This window comes from Asterias rubens, chromosome 4 (assembly GCF_902459465.1).
Source record: "Asterias rubens chromosome 4, eAstRub1.3, whole genome shotgun sequence".
Classification (NCBI taxonomy): domain Eukaryota; kingdom Metazoa; phylum Echinodermata; class Asteroidea; order Forcipulatida; family Asteriidae; genus Asterias; species Asterias rubens.
In genome coordinates, this window is record NC_047065.1 from 21,119,477 (window position 1) to 21,141,821 (window position 22,345).

The 22,345-nt window shown below is 36.9% G+C and overlaps 1 protein-coding gene and 1 non-coding gene across 2 annotated transcripts in view; one reads left to right on the top strand and one right to left on the bottom strand.

The window, feature by feature from the left end:
- Positions 1-21,048, top strand: part of LOC117289116 (myosin heavy chain, striated muscle-like) — a 56,313-nt gene extending 35,265 nt beyond the window's left edge. The window contains exons 4-5 of the mRNA XM_033770087.1: positions 14,584-14,673; positions 17,913-21,048. Of these exons, the coding sequence (XP_033625978.1) occupies positions 14,584-14,673; positions 17,913-18,668 (846 nt within the window). The 3' untranslated portion in view covers positions 18,669-21,048. The remainder of the gene's footprint in view (positions 1-14,583; positions 14,674-17,912) is intronic.
- On the bottom strand, positions 3,120-3,192 carry Trnas-aga. Its single transcript has one exon. It is a non-coding gene; the product is annotated as a tRNA-Ser (tRNA).
- Positions 21,049-22,345: the final 1,297 nt, after the last annotated feature.

The following is a 22,345-nucleotide window of genomic DNA, read 5'->3' on the forward strand; positions in this document are numbered from 1 at the left end:
GTAAAACATTTGAGAGAGGATGTGCCAAGATTTTCTTTTTTTAAAACAATTAAGAAATTTAGAGAAACAATTACTGGTCTTCCTCTTTCCACTATATTTCCACTCTATTTGAACATCTTTAAAACATGTCACCATTAAACCACACTTCCCTCCTATTTGCTCAACCTCCGCCCCCTCCAGTCTGTACTTAATGGGACTTATTAAAAACAAACTGAATTCCTGTGGAAATATTAGTTCCATATTTAAATTCTCTCTACCCCTCCCCCTTTCCGCAAAGTGAAACTTAATAGTTAAACTCCAGAGCTAAAATTACTCAAGTTCCGCTCCACAAAAAACATCTTTCTTGTGTTTAAACTCCCTTAGGAGTCTATGCTACAGTGTTATCAACCGATACAGGTTTGACATGTCATGATCGGGTTCTAAAGAAACACACAATATGTAATTGTAGTAATCCCACAAGAAATCTCACAAACGAAGTATCCTTCGCTGGTGTTTTAATTAGACAATTCTTAACGCCACTCCCCCGTAGTGTTAATCACCATGTTTAGGATAATGGCATCGCTCTCCCAGGAAAACCCTCCACTGTTCCACTTCTTCTTTTCTTTCCCACCAGCTTTTTTTTATATTTTATTTCATATAATGTTTAGGATGGCCTTGCCCAGTGGGCACAAAACAAAAAGGAATCCTGTTAAGGTTTTTTTTTGTCCTTCCCTTTCTTCTTTTAACAGTTAGTACATAACACTGATTGGAACACTGGTTATTATACACACATAACAGATGTGGAAGTCATTGTGCATTAATGGGAGCTGCCAGACAAAGGCTGTTTACAGCTTGTCTGCACAGCTATTTGATTGGCAATCAGTGCCAGTCCCACACAAGAGCCCTTATCCTTTGATCTTTGCCCTACCGAGGTCAACCCAGCCTCCTAATTAGCCCACATGGTTTCTCTCTTTTTATTGTTTTGTCTGCCTGGTAATTTTCCAAAGGGCCAGGCCCCAATAATGTATACAGTTTTAGGTCCGGGTGTCCCCCCCCCCCCTTACACAGTGTGGGATGTTAAATTACTATTAGGGACCCACTTGGAATCTGTAACCTTGTTAATTCTGTTTCAGATCATTGAGTCACATCTTTCTGGTCCATCTGAATGGACTACTTACCCACCTGACCCATGAAAATGAGAATTAAAGGAAGAGTCCAGACATTTTGTAACAAAAAAAAGGGAAAACAAATCCTGGAATGTAACTCTCTCATGGTCTACATAGATAGATAGATAGATAGATACGTGTACATTTAATGAATGTTGCAATACATGGTGTGTATACAGAGTGCTAAAATATTGTCAAAATAGTAAATATAAAAGTGATAAAAAGGTGAACCTAACACATCTAGACATCCGTTGTCCTCTTTCTAAACTATTCTGTCGATAAAACCATAAAACTTACCAAAAACTAGAAGTTTGAAAAATAGTCAGTACACTCTTTTTGTACAATAAGATCAGTATTAATAATTTGCTACTGTACATAGGGCACATGTCACTGATATACCTGTACACCCAGTCCATATTGTCATACGTAAAATGAATTGGAGAAATGGAAGCATGTTTATTTACGTCACGATGGGGAATCGTTTATAATCGTTTATAATTGTTTTGCTATTTTTTAATTTCGTAGGTTTGTTAATGCTTAATTACTTAGATTAGTTCTTTTTAGCCTTTTTTTTTTCTTTCTTAAATTGCATCTATGTGAAGCGCCTTGAGCATCTTTTAGGCGGACTTTGGCGCTATATAAGTTTTCGTTATTATTATTATTATTATTATTATTATTATTATTATTATTATTATTATTATTATTATTATTATTATTATTATTATTATTATTATTATTATTATTATTATTATTATTATTATTATTATTATTATTATTATTATTATTATTATTATTATTATTATTATTATTATGATGATGATTGTTAATCTTATTGCAATATTACGATACCGGTCTGTTGGAATCAGAAACTTCGTTGTTAAGGTCTTGAGTTCGAATCCCACCCAATTAATATGCCTGTGTTGGGGGAATTTTGTTTCCACTATTAATATTCTTTATCCCCAATGAGAATTTTATTATATACATAGTGTCTATTAATATCTATTAACTAAATAATACCAACCATACTTTAACAAATACATTAAAATGCATAAATAAAACACACAGACAGAAAGAGAGTGACACAAACAAGAGACCTATTTAGAAAAGAAGAAAAACCCTATTAATAGATGTTATAGTTGCCGCATTAGAACTATTATTCCATTTACTGCATCCTTTTGAAACTCCTTGCCTGGTGCATGTTTTCATCCATCCTACACTCTGGACTGTTTCAAGAGGAATACCAATTCCTAGGCAGCTCTCTTGAGTTATTTTCATCTTCAGCATTTGTCTTTTTGTACCCCCTTACCAAGAGTGGCTTTTGGGTTTTGTTTGGGGCAAAGTTGCATATAATAATAACAAAAGACAGAAGGGGTGAACATCCTCCTCCTCGAAGGGGATCGCTTCTAAGAGTGTTTTATAATATCAACAGCTCTTCAATGCTCTTTACCAGAGAAGTTTTTTATGGCCATTAACTTGTGGAGTAATTACCAAAAGTACACCCTGCCGTTAATGTCGTTTCTATTTGTTCGAGCCGTGATTGAGTTACATAAACCAATAAGTCTCTATTCCCGAATTGAGGAATGAGCCAACAACATATTCATGTAATCATTATTCATTAAAATAGAATTTAAAAGTTCTTGAAATTAGTTCGGGCTTACTGATTGAAACGATTGTTGCACCATCGGCTCCTTTGAGAGCGGGCCACTAAATCTTCTGAGGGTGAATTTTCATAACGTTTCTGTATTAATTTCCCTTCTTTTTTTTGAAAGTCAAATGTTTCAACTATTTTGGTTTTTCATTGATGAGTACGAAGGAATGAAAATGAGGTTTATAAGATGCACCCAAAATGTTGGAAACAACTTAAAGGTTAGGTCATAGATTGGTTAATTCTCCACAAATTAATCACCATAAAGATAATACTTGGTGAGAGGAATTAAAACTGTTGATTGTATAAACTATTTTGAGACACCCATGTTACTCGGGTGGGATTCGAACCCACGACCCTTGCAATTCTAGAGCAATGTCTTACCAACTAGACTACCGAGGTTGCCCGGCAGCTAGAGGCAGTTCGAACCCACAACCCTTGCAATTCTAGAGCAATGTCTTACCAACTAGACTACCGAGGTTGCCCGGCAGCTAGAGGCAGTTCGAACCCACAACCCTTGCAATTCTAGAGCATTGTCTTACCAACTAGACTACCTAGGTTGCCCGGTAGCTAGAGGCAGTTCGAATCCTATGTTTTGGCAGTGGGTATTATATATTAAATATCGTTCTGTATTAATTCTGAGCTGTAAAAGGCGGTTACTTCTAGTACTTCCATTGAACTGAACTTTTAGGGGGTGGGTTTCATCAGAAATAATCCCATGGGAAAATATGTGGTTTGGATAATTTTTCACCCGAAACATTTGAATCTGAGAAACAATTCATGCATGTATCGTTTCCTCAGATTTCTGAGGGTTGGTGTCCGTTCCCGAATGCTTTGACCAGAGATGCGGTTGGTACACACTGTCACATTGCTAAACATAGATAGCTTCATTGCTTTTGTAAAAACACAGTGACAGTTTTTGTTTTCCCTTTAACTTTCATAGGTGGCTTTTAATGTATCTTTAACTGTAATTTTGTCTATACATCGTGATTACGTTAACAACAACCAATCTAAAACTGTGCCTTTAAAGAAACACGTTGTCTTGGATCGGCCGAGTTGGTCTTTGAAAAGCGTTTATAACCGTTTTTAATAAAATGCATATTGGTAGAAAGATGTTGTAAAAGTAGAATTATATGATCCACACAAATACGCCTCGAAATTGCACGGTTTTCCTTTTACCTCGTCGACTACCATGGTCGGGCATTTATGGGAGTCAAATTTTTTACTCCCATAAATGGCTGACCGTGTTAGTTCGCTAAGTAAAAAGAAACCACGCAATTTCGAGGCAAATTTGTGTGGATCATTGTATTCTACTTTTAAAACATCTTTCCAACCATATGCATTTTATAACAAACGGTTACAAACACTTTTTATAGACCAAATCGTCCGATCCAAGGCAACGTGTTCCTTTAAGGTTTCATAGGCTGATTCTTTATACCTGTTGAATGTTAGAAACAGTGCATTCCGGGCAGTTTGCCCGGAGTATACATTGTCTTGTCTTGGAGGGCCTGCATCTCCCCACATCCCACAGAGCCCCTCCTTGGCTCCTTCTCGCTAGCGGCTTTCTAAGGTCCTAAGACTCCAAGCTCATCTTCTTTCACAATTCTCAACTCCCTCTATACCCTCTCTTGCCTCAAGCCTTCATTAAAGAAACACCCCCCCCCCCCTCTTTTTCTTGTGCCAAACACACCTCATCAAGTCTGAAGAAAAGACAGCAATCTCCAGAATGAAGAGGAAGAAATATTACCTGAGAAGTGATGAGCAAACATGGGACTGTGGCTGGCAAGGTTCCAGTAGCACTTGGTCAAGTTGAGACTGTTGATGAAAGGCTGGTCAAGTGTCTTAAGTTTACTCTGGACTTCTTGTGTAGATAAAGATGTTGGCACAAGGGAGGTCGGGATGGTGGGGGGCTTTGCTAGGGGAGGCCAGGGGCACGTCCAGGGGGAACTTGAAGGGGAAGGGACTTGGCTCCTAGCTCCATGGCTCATCCAAAGACCTGTCCTAAATTCTGTATGTTAGTATTTGTTTATTAGTTTGATCGAATGTATGTGGTTATTTTAATCCATTTAGACCCAGTTCACTCCGCCCACTTTACTTTATAGATCATAAATTTATATCAACAGTTTTTTGGTTTCTCAAGTTAAGAATTTGGACCTTCTCAACTGAGAAACAGGTTTTTAACTTCTTAAAATTGTTTAACACTGGTTTGAATTTTGTTTTCTCTTGAAAAGGGGAAGTATCAAATAAGACAAATTCTTTCCAGACATTTTTGTCACAATTTTGCTTTTATCAGTCTTTTGTAAAAAAGTTGATGCTTTGGCAGGATTTTGTTTTACACATATCTTGAAATTGAAGTGTTTCTACATTCTACTATGCCAGGACATGTCAGGTAGTGATACCATATAGAGAACAGTGAGTGTTGACCGCTGTTGGGGGGGGGGAATTAAAGCCTCTCATGCTAGAAGACTGTAGGGGACCATGTATCTAGCCAACTACGTTATCAAGTCTATCTATACGAGGCCTGCTCTTCATAAATATAAAAATTAAAATAATTTAATATTTCATGGAACAAATGAATGATTGGACAGAATTTACTTTTCATCTTGCAGTCCCTTTGCCCACTCCCCCCCCCCCCCCACACACCCACCCCAACCCCAGTTGCCCTCTCAGCTTTTTGGATTGAGGCGATCATTTCATGCCTGCCTGAGAAATCTTATTCTAGCATTGAGCCACTCAAGAGAGCCTGAGTAGCCCTTCCAATAGTCACCACATACCCCTCTGCACTTTGCCTGAGCTATAATTAGTGCAAAATACAAGTGTCCCTTCGTCAACAAATTATTATTGTGATGATTGGATTTCAGTTGGGACTTTGAAAAATGATTATGGTTGAACATCATAGAAATAACTGATTGAATTAAAGGTTGAAAATAAAGAAGTCTTCCATCTGAACAGGGGCCAATTTCATAGAGCTGCTTAAGCAACAAAAATTGCTTAAGCAGGAAAATTGCTTAAGCAAGAGAATAGCTCGCTTATTTTACACATGTAACTGGCCAAAATTTCATGCCATATACACTGCTTGTAACTGGTATTTAGCTTTTGTTTACTTAGCATAACAATTGAGTGGAGTCTTGGCCGGTAGTCTGATTTTACTAAGCAAGAATATTTTGCTTATGCAAATTTTTTTGCTTAAGTAGCTCTATGAAATTGGGCCCAGGTCTCAAATTGTTATGATTTTTTTGGAGTAAATTACATGGCGAGTAGAAGTTTCAATCAGTGTTCTCTGATCATCTTCAGGAGAATGCTGAACTCTTTTGCAGTATGCTGCCTACAGGTTCTTCTCGAAAACACCACAGCTCATAAAAGAGATTTGAATATACACAATGTCTTAACAAACCTTGCTCAGTTGTAGCTTCACCAATCACCATGCAAAGTTTCCAATTCTACTTAACAAAAAAAATTATCATAACCACTTATTTTACACACAGTTCGGTACAAATATAGAACAGACCTCAAAATATGGTCAACTATATAAAACTTAGAGAAAAGATCAATTTACTCTTTACTTTGCTTTCTGTTCCCATTCTTTAGATTCTAAATTTACCCCATTGTTTCCTTCCAGAGTTATGTTGCTTGCCAAGGCCTACAAATAGTTTTAAGAAAATAATTTGGGATATTGTTGTTCTATATATAAGTATACCTTTTTTTAACTTGTACCTCAGAATCAGTGTTATGTTTGGTTTATATAAAAATGAGGATTATTTTCAGTTCTATTATGGAAATGACAACACCTCTTCATTAAGAGACCATGTCTGAACTGAAAGCTGCATCTTTGGCTATGGCTGTCGCTAAGGGCGCTCTTTGCTTCACTGCTTTTTGGCTGCGGCTTAGGCTGTTGCTAAAGATGTTGCTGAGGGCAAAAAATTAACTTTGTGTACTTGTGTGTTGTGTTCGATACATCACTAACTAGATTTTGAAAGTGGATTGAAAACTTCTCATTTTCCAAGCACTTTAATGCTCATAGGCTGTATGTTAGACTGTTGCTAAGGATGTTGAGGGCAGTATTTGCTTCAATGCTTGTTGGTTGCGGCTAGGGTTGTTGCTAAGGATGTTTCTGAGAGTAGCCTTTGCTTCAATGCTGGTTGGCTGTGGCTACAGCTGTTGCATTGGATGTTAATGGGGGCTGCCCTATGCTTCGATGCTTGTTGGCTGCGTCTATGGATGTTGCGAAGGATAATGCTGAGGACTGCCCTATGCTTCATTGCTTGTTGCTTTGGCTGTGGTTTTAGGCTGTTGCTATAGATGTTGCTGAGGTCAGCCTTTGCTTTAACGTGCATTGGCTGTGGCTAACGCTGTTGCAGAGAATGTTACTTAGGATGTTGCTGAGGGCAGCCTTTGCTTTAATGTGCATTGGCTGTGGCTAACGCTGTTGCAGAGAATGTTGCTAGGATGTTGCTGAGGGCAGCCTTTGCTTTAATGCTTGTTGGCTGTGGCTATGGCTGTTGCTAAGGATGTTGCTGAGGGCAGCCTTTGCTTCAATTCTTGTTGGCTGTGGCTATGGCTGCTGCTATGGGTGTTTTACTGGGGCAGTTTTGCATTGTGTTATTGCTTTGTATTTCAATGGAAAAAGTGGCGTATCGTACTATAAAACTCTTTGTGGAAACAAAAAATTGCGTATCTGGTGACGTTTCAGTCATGCTAATTAGTGTAATGCATTAGGTCTTGAAGATTGCTGAAATTCTTGAACAAAATGAGTCAATCAATAATTGTATAAAAAAAAAATTTGCTGCGAAATTTTGTGTTTTTCGACCCTTTCGCCATTCATGGTGCGACTGATGAGTTAATACACACAAGTGATGTCAAAGCAAATACTGTGAAGATGCAATGTTTCCATGGCAACACAATGGCAATGGTCTCTTGCACACATTGATTGTTCTACCCTGCGAAGGGACACTTACACAAAATTATTTTTTTAAAGAAGAAAATTACATCATCACTACACGGCTATAAAAGGAACCAATGTTGAAGTCATCACTGTCAAAAATTGTCCTCTTTGTCTTTTAGTACATTTTTCATGGTCATCCATCTGCGCTCATTAACTGTGCTGTCATAAACACCATTCATCTCTAATTACAGTAGGGGTAAAATCAACATCTAATAATTACTCCCATAAGCAGCTCTTTCTGTTAAGCGCTGGCGCTAAAAGAAACGTCCTAGCATGAAGAAAGAAAGCATGGAAATTCACTCATTTGAAAGGCTTAATCATAACGAAGAGTTTGATATTATGAAATTGGAATTTGATAGGAAAGGGTCCTATATTTCTGAAAATAGAAGCTGCCATTTTGAAAGCATAATCTCAAGCATAGTTAATAGTTTCAAAAAGGAGAAACGATTAAGAAGAAAAAAATGAAATATAAATAATAATAAAAAATAAAAAAGGCCTGAATATTTTTCATTAAAAATGTACTGATAACTTGTACTTTAATTTTAACTAACTCTAGATAGTCAGTCATCTAAGTGGTCTAAAAACTAGACCATCTTCTCTAGAACGGCAAAGGTTGTGGGTTCGAATCCCATCAGAGTAGTAAGCCTGGGATTTTTCACAGGACTCAGGAATTGGAGTATAGAGTGTATGGATAAAACCAAATTATATTCTTTATTTCTGATGCAAATTTATTAACTTTTACCTGACAAACAAAAGTCATTGAAGCACTGTAATAGTCATCAAATGCATCATTTAAAGACAGTGGACACTATTGGTAATTGTCAAAGACTAGTCTTCAAAGTTCGTGTATCTCAACATATGCATAAAATAACAAACCTGTGAAAATTTGAGCTCAATCGGTCGTCGAAGTTGCGAGATATTAATGAAAGAAAAAGCACCCTTGTGCATTCAGATGCTTGATTTCGAGACCTCAAATTCTAAATCTGAGGTCTCAAAATCAAATTCGTGGAAAATTACTTCTTTCTCGAAAACTATGTCACTTCAGAGGGAGCTGTTACTTACAATGTTTTATACCATCAACCTCTCCCCATTTCTTGTAATCAAGAAAGGTTTTATGATAATAATTATTTTGAGTAATTACCACTAGTGTCCACTGACTTAAAGTTTTTTATTTTAAAGTCATCATAATTATTATTAATATTTTTTTTTTTAAACCACCAAATCGACACTCTAATTCTGGGGTACATGAGAAGAAAAAAAGCACACAACAACAACAAAAACAACAACACCACAGCAACAACAACATTAAGACCATAATACAGACATTAAAAAAATGTTATATAACAATTCTGAAAACTGTCGAAAAGTAGTACAGTACTACTGACAGAATTACGCTGATCTGGCTTAGTATCATCCCTAGACTGCATCCTAACCCCCCCCACCCCCCCCCCTCCCCACACACTCAAACAAAAACATAATAGAAAACAATTATATAAATACGATAATATAGAAAATGCTTTTCAGAAAACTGCCACACTAAAATAAGAATTGATGATCATCATCATCATTTCAATTTATAAGCACCCCTCTAAACCATGGGTGATACCTCAGGAACAAGTACAGTTTATCTGTTTATCAGCTGAAAACTAAAATAAATTCCAAGAAATATTCACACAGAAAAAAAAATCACAGTGACAAATCACCCCTCAACTAATTCACTTGAAGAGTTCGAGTCACAGTCGATGATTGTATTCTACTTCTATGATCCAACTATCTTGAAGAAATTAATGAATTCCCTCAAACTCGCCCCAAACCCGTACACTTCAGGTTCTTAAAATGTAACAGTTGATGATAAACATGCTCCCTTTCTTGTTTTTTCCCCGTCCTTCTTTTTTTCTTTCTCTTGTCCGTTTTCAAGTGATTGGCAAAGTAACTGGTATCCAGCATGATGGTGTGATAATTGCTGGGTAGCTTTTATCCACTTGCGATCTGCTAGCGCTTGGAGAGGCTCCATTAACACTTATTGAACCGGAGTGCCTCTAATATTCCCCCTCATCTGTTTAATTTTTTTGCCATTCTCTTAAAAGCCATGCTTTAATACTTCAACATCAAGTTTTTCCGGCCCCTTGGTCATATCGACGCAAGAAACAAAAGGACGGAGAGTGGAGAGAGTCTTGGCGAGGAGACTTTGGCGAGAGAGTGAGAGAGAAGGAACGGGGAGAAAGTGCATGTGGGGAGATCTACCTGTAATTAACGCTTAGATCATGCGATAGCTTATCAGCAGAGGCATGCGTCAGTTAGGGTTGAATTCTTAATGGCAATAAAGTCCCCAGGTGATTTATGACAGCCATCCAGAACGGGTCATATTCTTAATTAATGCAGGGATCTCGTCAAGGGATAGTGTAACAGTTGAAGATTATAATGCCCTGCCCAGGTACACAAGAGGGAACAACGATCTCACAGCACTATGCCTCTCTCTCTAACTCAACTCATATATGCATCTGTCAGTTGTAATTCCATTTGAACAGAAGATCTGACACGACCTTTACTCAAAGTACAGGGGACAAAGGCAGCTGACTTTTAATCAAATTATTATTTAACATCCTTAATGCCTCGCTCATTGAGATGTGTACAAGTACATACATTAAACCCAAGTGACATCTACATGTATGTGTGTGTTGAGGGCAAACCTTTATATTATAGCCTGTAACTGAACAGGACTTTGTACACAAAGATGCACAGGTTGCTGTTGTCTGAGAACTCTGTGTTTGAAGTGAAAAATCTTGTTGATTCATTTCATCAAGAGGACTGCTTAGTTTTGGTTTCCTTTGATGAGAAAGTGCCCTGGTGATTTGTTTGATGTAAATAATTGAAAATGAAATTTGTATGGTTTAATAAAAATTAAAAAACACTCTCACAGCCTGTCGGCTGAAATAATTTGTACGAGTTTAAAAAACATTTAAATATATTAATTATCATGAGTGTTTATGATAGTCTGCATTTCTCTCCAGGGAAATAATCATGTTTTGGTAACATATGCTTCCACTAAATGTGAGCGAAGTTTTTTAAAGAGGGACTCCAAGTTTTGAGTTCAGTCTTGTTATCCACTCGGTTTCTAGTGTCAGTCCTTAAGAAAGTGGAAAAAGAAAGGTTACTATAAGTCTCTTACCTCACAGTTAAAACAGTGTAAAATTTTGATATTCTTCCAGGGTGAATTTGTCAACATCTATGAAATGCATGACTATCATAATAATATATGGGTCTGTAAATTCGTGTACGTGGATTTTTTTTTAAAATGCAATCAAAGAGGTATTAAATTTGACCTTTTGACTGAATCAGAAATTCCTGTTTGGAATGTTAAGACACATTCATTGTTGCTATCTGGTGACGTTATGCTTCAAATTAACGTGACTCTGAAAGAATATCAAATAAGATGGCATTTCACACCTTTTAAACAGAAGGTCAGAGTCTGGTAATATTTTCTTCTCTTTTATAAGGAGGGACTGTCTCCCTTGTGAAATAAACGCGCCACAAAACTGAATTTGAATAAACTGAATAACCTTGAACCAAATTTTTAAGAGAAATTTGGGGAAGAAACCTGTCTTAAACTGATTTGGGGTAAATTATGACAAGTAAAAATGTGTGAGTCTTAGGCCGTGTCCAAAACGGCGACTTCGGCTACAGCTACGGCTAGATCGCGCGTGTCTGCCTATTCTTCAACACTGGTGGACGCGCTGATCTAGACGTAGCTGTAGCCGAAGTCGTCGTTTCGGACACGGCCTCAGTTTTCATGCATGGAATTGTCATAATCTGGATTTATTTTCCTTCCTCACCAAAAGTAAGAAGGATTGCGAGGCACTATTAGAAGATACACAACCCAACAAAGTCAATGTTTGAACAGGATCATGTTGGAATTTGTGCCGAACTCAAACTTCAGGGTAAATATCAGTGATATTTGCTTTCTAAAGTGATACGTTTGAAAGTTTTTTTCAGCAAAGTATGGACAAAATTGTGATTTTAAGAATGTAGGTCAGTGAATCTCATGATACTGAAATTAACCGGAGACTTTCCCTGTCACAAGGTGGCAGCAGACTAGAAAGGTTAATCTATTGTTCTCACAAAATGTACATCAGGCCGGAAATACATATTTCTAGCTGTGTAAATGAAGAATGGCTAGCAATGTGTAAAACGCATGCACACTCCAGGTAAAAATTCCCTGAAATACGCTTGACGAAAGTGCGGAATTACCTGCTTTGTAATCGTCAATTCTTTGCTTACGGTAAGCAGAAGCATTTCTTCAAAGCAACTTCACGAAAGTTACTGTTTCATTCATTCTTCTACAATTAACAAATAATGGTCTGATGCTTCAACCCTCAAGTTTTTCTCGAGCCTAAAATAATAGAAAAGACTCATTTCAGGACGAAATTTCAGACCATTAGCAAATTTCTTGTGCCATAGGTCTTTTGGCAACAGCTAATTTTGTTTTGTCATATACAAATTTTGACTTTTGAAATATCGCTTTTTACTTTTTGTGATTCATCCCAATCTTTATGGGTATTTATTAAAATTATCTAATCTTTCTTTAAGAAATTTTTTTTTTTCGTCAAAATTATTTTGTTACTTTTAAAGAAGACTGAACAAAGTTGTCACATGGGCTTCTTTCTCTACCAAGTTGTATTTAAAAGTTAAACCAATTTTGAAAGAAATTTTAGTTATTCACAATTTAAACTATTTTCCAGTTGTTCACACATGAAAATGTAAACTTCAATTAAATAAAAGAGATAAAAAAAAATTAGCTGTTGCAAACTGCTTACTAACCAAAATGACACGTTAGGCAAAAAAAAAAAAAGTTATTGGCCTGACGTTTCAACCCTAGCAGAGTCCGTCTCGAAGGCTTTTACATAAGAAGTCGTCTTTAATTATTTTCTTCAATTAGTTATGATTCAATGTAAAATATGCATCAACGCCGAGGTAGTTTAATTAACTTAATCAAATCCAGGCTTACACAGGCCTCTAAACTAAAGTGCGTCTTCACATGTTTTTTTTTTAACTGACCACGTCTAGTATGTCAATGAGTGTAAAATTGAATAAGATTTCCCTCCCTTTAAAAAAAAGGTCATTTTCAATTTGAACAAATTCTGGATTCTGATAGTGAGCGGAGATCCATTGTGCTCCGCAGTGACGGCTTTGCGCTGGATGGTGTGCCCTAAGGCAACCCTAGCTACGCGCGTGTTACTCCGTTTCTTACATTTCACCTTATCTGCCTGCTGGGATCATCAACAAGTTAATAGGCAAATAGGTCTTGAATGATCAAACATAATGGCGGCCAGCCATACAATTTCTCTGGCTATGGTTTCCTACCCCCCCCCCCAAGATTACATTTTTGCACATTGTGATTTCATTCAACTATTCTAAAACTGCATGTGTTGTTGTCTTTTTAGTTTTTTTTTTTTTTAAAGGATTATTGTCCATATGTGGAAGGTCTTGAATGACAGAACCACAATGTGGAGTGAATTACATTCTATTTATAGGCTATGGTTTCTCCAATCCCATGATCCTACTGTGTACAAGTGATCTCATTAAATTATTGTAAACTAGTTTTTTTTTTTTTTTTGGCTGGGATTTGTTTGTCAATATATTTTATTTACCGTGCTTTTAATTTTGCTCTTTGAAAAAAAATCAATGTTTGTTATTAACAAGTTCTAAAACGTCTATAAACCTGTTAGAGACCATAGTTGCTAGACCCATTCGCCTCTCTTAATATTTATGCATGAGGTACGTCACAATGTTAACCCAAAACGAGGCAATGGGCGGAGCCACTGCAAGTGATGGGGGACTTGCGCCCATAGCCTCATTTTGGGTAAAAATTGAGATGTCATGCACAAATATTCAGAGAGGCGTATTCCAAGGTAGTCCCATACTGTATATTTCTGTTTATCCTGAAATTTTTCCTGGAAATTCACTGAAGTTATTTCTGAAAATAACAAAGTCAACAAATCAAACATATTAACAGTGTCTGGGCATAATTATGGTGATGATTAACAGATGGTTTCTATTGAGTTAAAGCCTACACCTTATATAGGTCAGCCCTTTGACTGGACAAAAATATTCCTTCCTTTTTTTCAAAGAACCAAAATTTGACAAATTATGGAATTTACTCCATATCACTGTGCTCATCTGATCTGTGTATTCCTCCTTTTTTCATACAAAGGATCAAATATCATTGCCTGTTTTATTTAGTATTTATTTATTTATTTATTTATTTATTTATTTGGACACATCATGTTAAAGGCAGTGGACACTATTGGTAATTACTCAAAAAAATTATTAGCATAAAAACCTTACTTGGTAACGAGTAATGGGGAGAGGTTGATAGTATAAAACATTGTGAGAAACGGCTCCCTCTGAAGTGACGTAGTTTTCGAGAAAAAAGTAATTTTCTGCAAATGGATTTCAGGACTTCAGATTTAGAATTTGAGGTCTCGCAACTTCAACGACCAACTGAGCTCAAATTTTCACAGGTTTGTTATTTTATGCATTTGTTGAGAAACACCAAGTGAGAAGACTGGTCTTTGACAACTACCAATAGCGTCCAGGGTCTTTAAATACCAAGACAAATTATGGAATTTACTCAACATTCACTGTGCTCATCTGATTTGTGTGTTTCTACTTTTTTTTATTATAAAGAATCAAATATCATTGTCTGTTTTATTTAGTATTTATTTATTTGGACATACCATGTTAAAAACCATGACAAATTATAAAATTGACCCCACATCCACTGTGCTCATCTGATCGGTGTGTTCCTGTCTGTCGTAATAAATGGCTTCTCACTTTGCTTTCTATTCCAGCTGCAGTCTTTGAATCAAGCGCTGGAAGAGAAGAATGCCCGGCTTACCGATCAGTTAGACCAACTGAAAAAGCATGACCTTAAGCTAGATGTAAGTATGTCTTTATGTAAAGGAACGATACATCATAAGGTTTCATTCATTCACACTCTTCAATATCACTGAGACATTTCTTACAGCTAACCTGTGACAATTTTCTCTAAGCAGGTGCTCTTGTTCCCAATTTAAAGGGTCTGGGTACTTTTTGTAGGACACAAAACACAATGTCCACAAATTTACATCAAACTCACACAGTTTGAAGATAATGATGGTAGAAAGTTTCCCTTAAAATATTACTTGCTATTAAAGGTGCTTTAGTTTTTGAGAAATTGTTAAACTAGTTACACAAATTATTTTAGTCTTGGGTAGTTGAACATTATTTTAGCATTCTGAATCATGACATTGTTTTACTAATTTCTCAAGTAATATTTTAAGGGAAGCTTTCTACTGTCATTATCTTTCAACAGAAGTTTAATGTAAATCTGTGGACATTGTGTTTTGTGTTACAAAAAGTTCCCACATCCTTTACAGGCAACTTCTTTCAGTTTTGGTTTTGGAGGTTTTTTTTTACTCCTGTCTATTTTTTATAAACACACCATCCAAACAACTTGTTAATTAAAGGTTGTCATCATCATGGGTTCTCCCCAGGTTTCTTTTTAAACTGTGGGACATTCTGGACCCCAATTTTGGAAGTTTGGCCGAAGCACGCTGAATTTAAACAAAGTCTGCTGAATGTTTTCTACTTCGTGACTATCTTGGGTTTTTAAAGTCCTACTATGCAATCATCAGCCGATTTCACGAAATGCTGGGATTAATCCTATCTCGAGTTAGGATGAGTAACCCGTCCGAACTTAGGATGGGGGCCAATTCGTTCTAACGTCTTCGGATACAGAACTGAACTCGTCCTAGGTCCTAAGATTAATCCTAAGTCAGGAAGAGTTTGTTGAAAATCGACGGCTGGAGCATTCTATATGGTTTTCTCTTCTTTTTTTGGACTCACGTTGTGCGTATCAAGCCGATAGGCTAGCTTGTGCACCAATAGAAATTTTATTTTAACAATTCCCAATTGAATGTTTTTCTTAGGCATGAGATACGTGATAGGATTAAGAAACAGTTGTCTTCAAGTGAAACCAAATCAAGTGGGAAGCTTGTTTTTCTGTCTGGAGTAGTAGTAGTTACGAAACCAACTTTGTGATTTTCTTAAATTAAGAAAACAAAATAGCAAAACACCAACCTTTACTGTCTTACTTATATGAAGAAATTCAAGATGTGTTTAGAAAATCAAAGTGATTGAAATACTTGTTTTCTTACTTATTTACTTGCTTGTTTACAAGGCAAGGTTTAAAGCACTGTAAATATAACAAGGCTTAAGATTTGTGTGAAGAAAACTACATCACAGTTGTACATGATGCCTCAGTCCATCCTTAGATTCCCTTGATACTGATTCAAGTGTGAATTTCTCAACTTGATAATGAAGGTGTTTTTTTCTTTCTTTTAGAAAACACTGAAAATGAGTGCTCTACTTTTAATTGTTGGGTATAGAAACAGACGTCGGCACAGTTTAAGGAAATTTGACACAGTTTTTGAAATTTGTTCCCATTTGGGAGAATGCGTTTGCTCTGGCAATCAAGGCAGTGCCCACTCGACCATGATGTGCAATGTTTGCCTCAACGATGAAAAAGTATTAACAATAATTATTACATTATCGCAAATTGGGTTTTCTGGAGGGAGGACTAATGCTTGTATATATTTAAGAAGTGGGGGGGGGGGGGGGGGTTCTATCCAACAACTCGGGTCTCTCTCTCTCTCTCTCTCTCCACGACTGAGTTGACTTACGGTAACAGACCGTGAAAGGGTAAATGTACGCAGTGCCGCAGAGCGTGTTTAGGCAGCTAAACCCTCAGCGCCTGCAGTCGGTCAGGCATGACTGACAGTGATTGTCAACGACACGGTTCCATACATTTTAGTCTGGCCGGTTCAAAGGCAGCCGGCGGTGGGTGACGCAATCATGACCCAGAATATTATGATTGATAGTGTGACACATCACCTCGATAATTTAGATGTCCCTTTTTTTTCCCTTTTTTTTTCTTCTCTTTTTTTTTTTTGAAGGAAGGGGGAAAGAGTTTTATGTCTATTGGTGGGAGGGTGTGATGGTGTTCGGGGTTTAATAATGCACTGCAAGTTGTAGATTTTTATTGATGAGTTGTAGTGTTCCTTATGACCTGTTTTTATAATTTTTGTAATATCCAGCAAATGAGTGGGTTACTTTAATCAAAATTTAAAGAGAGAGAGAGAGAGAGGGGCAAAAACAGACGCCCAAGTCATGAATGATTCTGTGTGGTTACTGCGGAATAGTTGTAAATGAGCTTCAAAACCATTTTGAAGTTGAAACAAAAGTAAACTATGGTAGCTGGTTTACAAATTTGAAAGATTTTACAGACTTATCTTGAAATGCCTGAGGAGAAATTAAAATGTACCCAATTCTGCTTTCACCAAGTTTTTGTCTTCACAGCCAAACAAAATGCTGTTCCTTGAAACACAAACAAAAAGTACTTTTTATTTCAAGAGCTTTCCAGAATTGGCAAGAAAACAAAATTGTGAAGATCACAGATTTACATCAAACTTCCACGGCCTAATGATGATGATAGTATAAAATATCCCTTGAAATATTTCTCTCTGAAATAAATGTCATATTTGATGAGAAATAACTTATCTTGTTTCACGTTTGAATTTCATGGCTCAGTGAGCGTTTTATTCATTTTTTTGCATCGATGTCATGAAAAATGTGCAATCGGCTTTCACTATTTTCTCGTGACCCAGTTGGCTGATTGCTCTCAAACTTCCCCAGGTTTTTCAGTTTATGTATAATTTTGTTATGGTGGATTACATAAAGTGCTTATACTGCCAGCAAATGTTTTGAAGCGAAACCAACTCTGTAATGTTCCTTTAATGTTGATTTACTGTGGCCGTACTGTGATTTTATGAAGTAAAAAAAGCAGTAAGAATCAGACAATGTTTTTAGTCTTGTTCATAAAAGGGTTCAATTTTTAACATACATTTTTGTAAAAATAATATTTTGTTCTTTTTTTCTTTGTTAAAATGCATGACAGATGAGGAATACCGAATTACTCCTTCTGTGTTTTACATATCAATATCCATCTCAACCCCTTTAAACATTGGAACCCCTTTTCTCTCTAAATTAGTGCAGTAGGATTACCAAGTAGCTGTACAGTGTACCTAATAAAAATTCAGACGTGAGCACTTTTCTTTTTTTACCGTTGCCATCGCTGTAGGTGCTGATCCAACAACTTGATCGTACCATCGCCCAAGTCATGGAATTGAAGACAGCAAATGAGCATCTCTCCGCCGAAAGCACACGCCTGGCAAATGAGAACATTGGCCTGAAGGCTGACGCCAACCAACTCCAAGATTGTGAAGCTTGCAGGGAACGTCTGACCTTGGAGCTGGGTGAAGCCCATCAAAAGATCAAGGAGTTCACGTTTAAGATAGAACACCTCGAGAATGAGTTGGAATCAGCGAGGAGCTTCAAACAGGAGAAGAACGAGGGTAACGAGAAACTGAAGAAGTACGTTGCGAGACTGAGCAAAGAGGCGATAGCGTATCAGCAAGAGATTGCCAGGGTGAGTGAGAGCGAGACATCCTTGAGAGGAGAACTGGAGGAGAAGTCGACAGAGCTCCAAGAGGAGCTTGTTGAGAGAGATAGGATGCTTGCCTTCATCGAGAGACTCCAAGATGAGATCCGAAAGAGAGAGGTCCTCCTCGCTGACAGCTTCCCCAAGAAACCCATCGTTGAGAAATCAGAAGGATTGAACTTTAGGGAATTTGTTCACCTGAAACGAGAAGTAAACTACCTGAGAGAGGAGAATGAGGGGCTACGCCTTTCAGAGAGGATGAAGCCGTTGGCGTTACCTAGCCTGAAGGGTCCATCACCAGGAGGAGATGTTAAGGAGAAGAAGAAGAACAAGGCGAGCAGGAACAGTGCGTCTTCATCCAAGTCTTCCATCTTGAGCATCTCTAATATTAGGTAGCAGTTCTGTAAAGTGAGATGCAACAATGATAATGTTATCATAAACTTGTTATCGCACATGATTTGTTTAAACTTCCATGTAAAGGATAGACCCAATGTTGGTTTTGGTATTGTATCCACAGTTTGTGTGATCCAACCTTTTTTAGTTCATGGGTAGACCAGATTGAATATGACGTCACCGTTCAAATATCTGCCCTACAAGATGGTGTCTGTGCGCGTGTGCGTAGTTGTGTGCGTGCATGTGCCGTAAAAATCAAACCAGGAATGCTGCGTATTCACAAACGGCAGTGAAAAACCCGATCACTGTTTTCAAAGATCAGATGAATGACTTGGCGGGAACCAAATTGGATTGTTTTACTTTATTTCTGAAAAACTGTGCATTAGGCAAAACAAATTCAATGGAAGTTTTCCAACATGTTCATCTTTATACCATGTAACTTATGTGCAAATCTGCGTATGTTTATATTGTTAATCTTACCAATGCCATGCACACAACAACACATTCATCACCTTCTGTTGGAGAGTACTTATATATTATGCTTGTCTTGCATAATAGTTTTCTACAAGGTCTGCCTTGTTTTTGTTTTTTTACTTGAGTTAAGTTTTAATAGGTGCTGAGTGGTCAAGATCAAACCAGGCCTGTAGTTGTATTTTTCAATGCTGCCATAAATCACAAAATAGTGCAAAGTGTATAGTCAAAGTGACAGTTCTTGTAATTATTCAAAAGTACATACAAAAGTAAACTTTAAACAATGGAATTATGAATTCTCAACCAGTTACTGTATCCGTACACCTTCCCTCCAAATAAAAGGGAGGGCACATGCAGGAACTGGGTCAAAGTTTATAGTTTTATTGTACAGCCACTGGCCTGCTTTGATAATGATGACACGGACCCTTTTGTATATATACTCCATAGAGACTTTTTATACCGTCCATGTAAATAACCTTAAAATTAAAAAAGTACCAAAAGAAAAATATGCATCTTGTGTGTTTATGAAATTATATATTTATTTTGGATCAAAAGATCAATCCTTCTGCTTTTTAAACTGATTGTATTGATCGGGTTGGACAATAGACCTTATGCAAATGTTGTCATTTAAGTAGGACGCCCTCAGCTTTAGGTCAAAAGAAGGTTGATCATTGGCTCAACCTATGTGCTGCTTGTACAAAGTTTGCGTTTTCCATATCACCATCCTTTTATATTTTAGATGATGGCATTTATAATGACATCAATGGATAAGGTACATTGTGTTCTGGAGTTTTTGTTTAGTGTACTCTTACACATTTCTTCCCCAATTTTAAAAAGATGTTCATTCTTGTCAGGGTTACTAGGATGAAGTAAACAAAAAAAGAATAATACTTGCGGATAATTTTGTGTCAAAATATAGATATTACAAACATTCTTTATGGTCTGTTATTAGTTTTGTTTTACCTTTCACCGTTGTTTGTTAAGCACTTTATACTTTCCGAGTCAAAAACAAAAACCACAGGTGTAATACTTGGGTGAGATTCAAACCCATAACCTTTGCCATTCTAGATGTCATGTTTCTTTCTTGTTCTAATTTCCATGAACACTCTAGCACACTCTTAGTTCAAGGTATTTTTCTAGGAGTGTGTGATAAAATTGAAACTTCATTAAAAAAGTGTTACCTTTTGTGGACAATTTTGTCAGAATGTAGACATAAAACAAAACGTTTATCTGAGAGAGATTTGTAAAGCTTTTCATTGTGTAGAGGTAAGAGATACTTAGTTTGTGGTTGATAGCCATGTAGTCTCTTATTGGAAAAAAGTCTTGGTTCTGTAAAGAATTGAGTGTGTGAGATGGGTCTCGACATTTGGAAAAGTGTACTCTGCTCTTTTTATAAAAACACTCGACATTTACTAAAGGATATGAGCAGCTTGTGTGAAGACATTGCTGCTTCAAGTAGTTCAATCTGCGTCTAAAAACATTTCTTAAAGATCAACTTGAAATGAATTAAGATTGTTTTTCCCTTGTTACAGAAAGGTAAACCGGTGTATGAGTGTTTAACTGTACACAAAATGAGTGAAATTATAAAAGAAATGGTTTCATAATGTGAAAAAAACAATCACTTTTATCAGTGTTGGGCTGGGCAAAAATTCTGAGTTTCACAAAAAGTCCCTAAGTAACTAGGATTGAAAACAGCACTGTGAGGGCACACTGTGAACTCAATCCAAACAAGACGATGAAAGGTGCGTGTTGTGACATATTTTACGATTACAGCATGAACTAGTTTGTTTATGCTGGTTTTCTGAGGCACTGGTACTTCACTGTTGATTTCAATTTTCAATTTTCTGGGTCTTTGCTATGAACCCATGCAGGGTGCCACCAACGGTGAAAAAAAAAACCACTGGTCCAAAAATCAAAGAAGGGCGACTAGTTTTCCCGATCAAATTTAGCAAAATTCCAGGGAGGAAAACTTTACACTTAGTTTGAGTGATTTCATTCAAGTTGATCTTTCAAGGGAAGGTACATGTTTGGTAATTGTCAAAGATTAATCTTCTCACTTGGTGTATCCCAACATAAGCATAAAATAACAAGCCTTTTAAAATTTGAGCCTAACTGGTCATCAAAGTTGCGAGAAAATTATGAGGGAAGAACACCCTTGTTGGACGAATTTGTGTGCTTTCAGATAGGAATAAAAAACTTCTGGCTAGAAGTCTTTTATTATTTTAGTGAGAACTTACCTCTTTCTCAAATTCAATGCTACTTCAGAGGGAGCTGTTTATCGCAATGTTTTATACTATCAACAGCTCTCCAATGCTCGTTACCAAGTCAGTTTTTAAGTTAATATTTGTTTTGAGTAATTACCAAACGCATACCTTCCCTTTAATAGTGAGAATACTTCAGGAATCTGATTCTAGAACTTTGAGTGACACAGCAATACACAGGCTCTTATCTAATTTTCATGTAAAAATATATAAAGGCTTCTTTATTAATGGTTAAAGAAACAATAGAAGTTTTATTAAGTGCTTCATTCTGTATGCAGTACAGTTGTTGTGCACCATATGGTGCTTTCCAAAGTGAAATAAAAACTAGGTTTTTTGTCTGCTCAATTGAAACAAATTCATTCAGTCTCTTCCTTGATTCATTTATATAATCTGGAAACCAAGTTACAGAGATGAAGTCAAAGGAACTTAACATTTTTCGATCAGACAATAGGTTATCTTCTTGCAAGTATAATATTTAATTAGCGCGGTATTCATTAATCTCATTGCCTGCCTCGCAGAGCTTAATCTTTTGCCGATATCTCCCACGTCATAATTTTGTCATTTGTCGCATGAACACGGTCATGTGGCCGTCATCATATCTCACACACACACACGGCACACTCGAATAACCCTTCATATATATTCGCATCTCCTATGACTAGTAATTGTCTAAATGGCTGTGTCCTAATTCTGAATGTAGGTTATTTTATGCAGGCACAGGTATTGCCTGATGTATTTAATGCAATTAAGGGTTCGATGGTCCAGTCACACGGCACCGTGTAAACTCCAAAGATGAGCGGCGCACGAGATGGGTCTTCATCCCACTGCATGCTGATGAGGGTCGGACCAGTGTTTGTCTACGCCAGAGCTTGAGACTCTCCAAGATGCTTGATGGAGACGGGGAGAACCACTTAGATTGTGTTTCATTAAAAAGTCAAGATATTTCCC